The sequence below is a fragment of the Trypanosoma cruzi genome, genomic scaffold (genome assembly GCF_000209065.1).
Source record: "Trypanosoma cruzi strain CL Brener 1047053516621 genomic scaffold, whole genome shotgun sequence".
NCBI classification, from domain to species: Eukaryota; Euglenozoa; class Kinetoplastea; order Trypanosomatida; family Trypanosomatidae; genus Trypanosoma; species Trypanosoma cruzi.
In genome coordinates, this window is record NW_001849423.1 from 1 (window position 1) to 5587 (window position 5587).

Here is a 5587-nt window from a genome sequence, read left to right on the forward strand (position 1 = left end):
CTATGGAGTACCACTGAATAAAAAACATAAACTTCAACAAAACCAGCTCACAGTCCTAATATAAAATGGGGCAAATGGAAGATACAACAAGCAGAAGGGTGGCGGCAGTGTGTCTCGTGACAACAGGCGACCCGTACATGACAATGCCCTAAAATGTGGTGACATGGAACACGTGTTGTGCATGCCCATCGCAAACAAACATGCGTGCGCACGTATTTACACACCATCATATCACAACAAAAACAGGAATGCCACACAAACACACACACACAGAGAAGCTGAGAGAGAGACAAATAAATTTTAAAAAAGGGAGTCTACCTGTTCTTCTTCTCATGGAGAGTGATTTCGCCTCTACGGGTAGGTGTCCTGAACGCCTGTAAGCCGAAGACAACGCAATTTACTGTCATAACCGCCAAAAGGACGTAACACACCACTGAGGCAGGGCCCTGCTTCACCCACCAAAGCAACACAAAAAGGCAAAGCTCCAGGGCGTGCACCAGAGCGTTATGAATCCGAATGAGTCGATGTCGTGGCAGGTACGCCAAAAGAAATCGTGATGTAACTAACAGTACGAGCACCCCCATGTACATGCAAGCATATGAACGCCGCTTGAATGGCGTGACGCTGTCAAACCACGGTGTCACCTCGTCAATGGTACCGCCGCAAAAAATTAAAATTATCGTGAGCAGCTCAAACAGCCCCAAAACGACGGTGTACATCGTGAGTACGCGGGTCATTCCCACTTCTGCTTTCCCTCCCCTTTTGCCTTTAAAAACATCAGCCACCGCGCACCAAAAACAAGTAGAAAGAAAAAAGGACGGTGTAAATGTGTGCATCGCACACACAAAAAAAAAAAAAAAAGTTGGAAAAAAAACGCTCAATCGAAAGTGGCGGTGACGTAATTCATTGGGCATAGTATCCAAATCAACCCTCGCCATCACCGGCACACACACTCACACACACACACACAAAAGAATTTAAAAAAAAAAAAACCTTATTTAACACCACCATCACTCTAATCATCATCATCACTGTCATCATCATCATCATCTTCACTGTCATCATCGCTCTCATCATCGCTGTCATCATCATCATCGCTGTCGTCATCGCTCTCACGGCTATCATCGCTGTCAAATTCCTCATCTTCAGTGTCATCACTGTTGCCATCACTCCCATCCGCATTCTGGCTTCCTGTCTCCTTCTCCGCACGCTTGTACTTCGCTCTAAGCTCCTCCAGTGGCACCGCCTTCTCCTCCTCGAGGTCCTTCAGTACCACGTCGAGATTCTCCGCAATTTTCTTCTCCGCCTTGCGCAGAGTCGACTCATTGTCCTTGAAAGCCGCCGATGGGATGTACGCCGCGTCGTCGTCAACACTCAGCCCGCATTGCCTTGCAACGTCCAAGTAAATGTTTCGGAACGACAGCGCCTGATGGTGCCACTCAGTCCCCTTTGCGTTGTACTCCAGTGCGTTGGCAATCATCTGCGCAACGGCGTTCTGCACATCCGCATCGCTGTCGTACGTTCCGGACTCAATGCCCTGGCGAATTGTCGACAGGTCAACGGGATAATTTATGGCCTTGTGGTAGTCCGGCAGCTCCGCAGCGCTGACTGGGTGGTGAAACATCTTGAGCTTGTCCTTGTCCCAAAGCTGATGCACAAAAGCAAGGCAGCGCGCCTTGTCCAAAGTCCCCTCACGCCCACGCTTCCCCATCACCCCCCGATACTGTTACCTCCAGGCCTTTCTTCTTGTTGTTGTTGTTTCTTTATTATTTCGACGGCCTTTTTTTTGTTTTCTGCGTGCCTCTTCTTTTATCCTTTGCGGTCTGAAGCGCGTTTTTGTGCACCCGTGCAGCGGCATTCAGTAAAAAAAAAAAAAAAAGCGGGGAATTCCTTCAATAAGTGTCGTTCCTCTTGTCGCTGGAGAAAGGAGGGGCCTCCAGAGTGAAGACTGTCATGGAATGGCGTACCCGCGACAAGTGAGAAGAGAGGGGATTGTCCCACAAAATAAAAAAAAATAAAACCACAAAACAAACCTCTGGTAGGAAAAAAGCAAAAGCAAAAAAAAACTCCCTTTCGCCTCCTCACCGCCACTTCTCGCCGCCCAACTTCTCCCCTCTTTGCCGCGTAAGCGACCAGTATCGCCCCTTCATCGTTAAATCGCGGTAGTCGTGCAGCTTGCCGCGGGACGCGGCGTTTTGATAGCCGTCAAAGTCTTCGCCCAACCCGCTAAAGCCGTAGGAGTCAAGCTGTTGGTCAACAAGTGATAAATTCTCACCGTCTCTATCCTCAAGTCCCTCGGCTACGGCAAAAACACCCAAGTTTTTCGCGCGAAAGTTCTTTTCCAATGTAAACGCCTCCCTGTGCCGCTGGGCATGGCGGATTCCCTCCTGATGCCTCTTCTTCCGGAAAACCTCCTCACACATGAACTGCAGTGCGGGCGTCAGTCCAGCCTCTTTGTGCCATGTACCCAATGAGATGCCAAGTGCCGCGGAAATGGGAAATACTGGTAACTTCACCCGTTTTCGAAGCTCCTCCAGTTTGTTTGTCAACAAAGCCCCACTACTGTCCGTTTGCAGATCCATCTTGTTAGCAAACACCATAACTGCTCTGTCACTCAATCCGGGCATGTAGTATTCCAGCTCCCCTCGCAGTGCATCAACGATATCCCACGGCTCGGATGGTACTTTGTTATCCTCTGGTGTGTATGATCCAGACATATCCACAACATACGCTAATGATTGTGTGCGCTCAACGTGACGCAAAAACTGATGCCCCAGGCCTCGATTTTCATATGCCCCCTCAATAAGTCCAGGCAAATCTGCAACCCTGCAGGTGTTCCCATACAAATCGTGGATTACACCAACATATGGACGAAGTGTTGTAAATACATATGGTGCAATCATTGGTTTACTCGTGCTGATGGCGGAAAGCAAAGACGACTTACCTGCGTTGGGATATCCAATAAGCCCTACGTCTGCCATCGTCTTCAACTCAAACTGAACAAGCATTGTGTTTCCCGGTAGTCCACGCGTTGACTCGGTTGGGGAATGATGCCATTTGTTCGCAAAGGCCGCATTTCCCTTCCCTCCTTGTCCACCTTCGAGTAGCAGCAGCTCCATCCCATCCTCGTCCACGTCATAGACCACCTCGTTTGTGTCCAAATCCACCACCTCCGTGCCAACAGGAAGTTCCAGCAGTAAATCTTTCCCCCTTTTGCCGTGGGCGGTACGGGCAAACCCAACGCTCCCAGGCGACGCAGTGATTTGGCTTCCCATCTCTTTGAGGTGGGAAAGATCGGCAATTCTTTTGCTGCACCGCAACATCACATTGCCGCCATTCCCCCCATTCCCACCTCCAGGCCCCGCAAACTCGTTCCCGTTTTCATGCGACATGACGCTTGCCCCGTCACCTCCAGCACCGCTGGAGACCAACATCTTTACGGCGTCCACGAATGGATGACTTCGCCTGCTGAGACAGCACGAGCACCCCCGCAACATCGGCACGCAAACTTCCCAAAGAAACCAAATTAAACCAAAATTAAAATAAAAAATAGAAGAAAACGCAAATAAATGAGTATACATTACAAGTAAAATCCTCACTGGAAGTCACCCAATAAAATAACGGCATTCATGTATTTATATATATATATATATACAGACGTACTGGTTAATATGCATAACGAAAAATAAAATGCAAAACCGCGGCAATGCCCACCCACCCACCAAACGGCAGGGCATCGCCCCACTTCAATTATAGAAAAGTTTTATACGGCTTCTCAACTGGTTTTTTTTTTTTTTTTCTTGTCTCTTCTTCTTTTTATTATTATTATTATTATTATTATTTTGCCTCCTGGATTATATATAGTCACCTGTAAACGAGGAGATAAAGAAGAAGAATTTAAAAAAAAAAAAAAAAAGGAGAGCCTGCGTCCTACAAGTAGAGCGATGATACAAACACGATGTCCCTCTTGATCAACTGAATGCCCTTAAGGAACTTATCGTGCAACTCCATGCTACCAATGGCAGGGGACCGTGCCGCACCAGCCATCTGCCGCAGCTGCTCTTCAAGGCGTCGCATCATCCGGACAATTTCTCCCTCGTATGCACTTGTCTTGCTCATGATGTCCACAAACTTGGCTCCTTTGGCCCACATGTATGTGACCTCCATCAGCGAGGGCATCGTCCTCTCCACACCCACGCCTCCCTCCTGTAAAACACCACTCTCGATGCTCACCGTTGCAATACGACTTACAATTTCGTTGAGTTCTTTCAGAGGCTGTTGAAACTCCTCCGGGAGCGAAAATCCATCCGGGGTGCGGTGCACATTCACCAAGCATGACATCAAGGCGACAATCATTTCTGTCTCCATTGAGTTCAGCACACCCTTGAATAAAAGCTCCGTAAGGAGAATCTCATTCTCATCTGTGGTGGTAATCTCACACGCCACACGTGCCTTTCGCAGGATAACGTTATCCTTGTCGATGTAGTCCAATCGGCGCAACACACGCATCATTTGTTTCAGCTCCTCTGAGAAAATGGCCCGCGAGGCCTGATTTAGTTCCTCCCTAATGTCATTCAACTCCTTCTCCAGCTTGGCCCGGTGTGTGAAGCGCTCAAAGTCCGATTCCAACTCCTTCGTGGGGTTTTGTACAAACTCGTTCTCTGCCAGTTGAGCCTCCAGACGCTCCACCTGAACTCGCAGCTTCTCAAACTGCGGGTCATCTACGCCCATTTCCTCAGCCGTGAGGAGAGGCACCTTGTCATCATATTGCCGGTGTAATTTCGAAAGGGTTTGCACCATCTGAGCTCGGCCAGACTCTGTGTCGGGCTCTGCCGGAAGATTCACACGAAAGCGGGCAACACCTTCGATATCCGTGAAGTCAAAGGTCAAGGTATAAAGATCCGCGGTACTCGTGGTGAAGTCATTCACATGGCATGGAAGCAACGAGGTGGGTTTCGCTGCGTTGGCCTTTAAGCATATAACAGCGACATCCACGGAGAACTCGGAGGGGGACTTTGGGTCTGCGTTTGGCACCTTGGCGTGAAAGGCGCGGCAGATGCCCCAGTTGAAAAGCACATCGTCTGCTGCACGGCGTATACGCAAAAGGCGGCCGGAGTGCGTGAATCTCTTCAAAAATGTTGGTTGTTTCAGAATATCCGCCAATTGCTTGCGTCGATTCGCAAGAAGCTCTTGACAGAGAGTAAACTGGCGGAATACCTCCTCGTGCTCGACATGGATGGACTCAATCTCTTCCGTCAAGGCCTCTGCTCTCTTTTCAAGAACAGGACGGTTACGTAACCTTTGAAACTGTGCGAAGCTGCGATGCATCATAAACTCCGGGTCGACATCTTCTACCCTAAGCAGATTGAGCACCATGTTGTACGTCAGGTGGAAACTACTGTTTAGTACATCTGCACCGCCCCCGGTAAGCTGCTTAAGCGTCTCGGGTTCGACCGCCTCGTCAACCATTGCGATAACGACCCCAACACGATCCAACCCACGACGCCCCGCACGTCCCGACATTTGAATGTACTCTCCACCGGGTCAAATAGCGGTTCTTCTCGCCATCAAACTTCTTGACTGATGT

At 49.2% G+C, this 5587-nt stretch overlaps 3 protein-coding genes and 1 pseudogene across 3 annotated transcripts, besides 6 other annotated features; all 4 read right to left on the minus strand.

Moving 5' to 3' along the window:
* Positions 1–5587: a sequence feature (heterozygous, Esmeraldo-like haplotype).
* On the minus strand, positions 315–938 carry Tc00.1047053506553.10 (hypothetical protein, conserved; the record flags this gene model as incomplete). Its single annotated transcript, XM_799197.1, has 1 exon — positions 315–938. The coding sequence occupies one exon, from the start codon at positions 936–938 to the stop codon at positions 315–317; it is 624 nt and encodes a 207-aa protein (XP_804290.1).
* Positions 945–970: a microsatellite.
* Positions 1003–1182: a microsatellite.
* Tc00.1047053506553.20 (hypothetical protein, conserved) lies at positions 1016–1711 on the minus strand (the record flags this gene model as incomplete). The annotated part of the gene is made up of 1 exon (XM_799198.1): positions 1016–1711. The coding sequence occupies one exon, from the start codon at positions 1709–1711 to the stop codon at positions 1016–1018; it is 696 nt and encodes a 231-aa protein (XP_804291.1).
* On the minus strand, positions 2082–3581 carry Tc00.1047053506553.30 (GTP-binding protein, putative; the record flags this gene model as incomplete). The annotated part of the gene is made up of 1 exon (XM_799199.1): positions 2082–3581. One exon carries the CDS (start codon positions 3579–3581, stop codon positions 2082–2084), a length of 1500 nt encoding a protein of 499 aa, XP_804292.1.
* Positions 3633–3654: a sequence feature (AT_rich).
* Positions 3817–3842: a microsatellite.
* Positions 3895–3916: a sequence feature (AT_rich).
* Positions 3931–5587, minus strand: Tc00.1047053506553.40 (annotated as a pseudogene; the record flags this gene model as incomplete).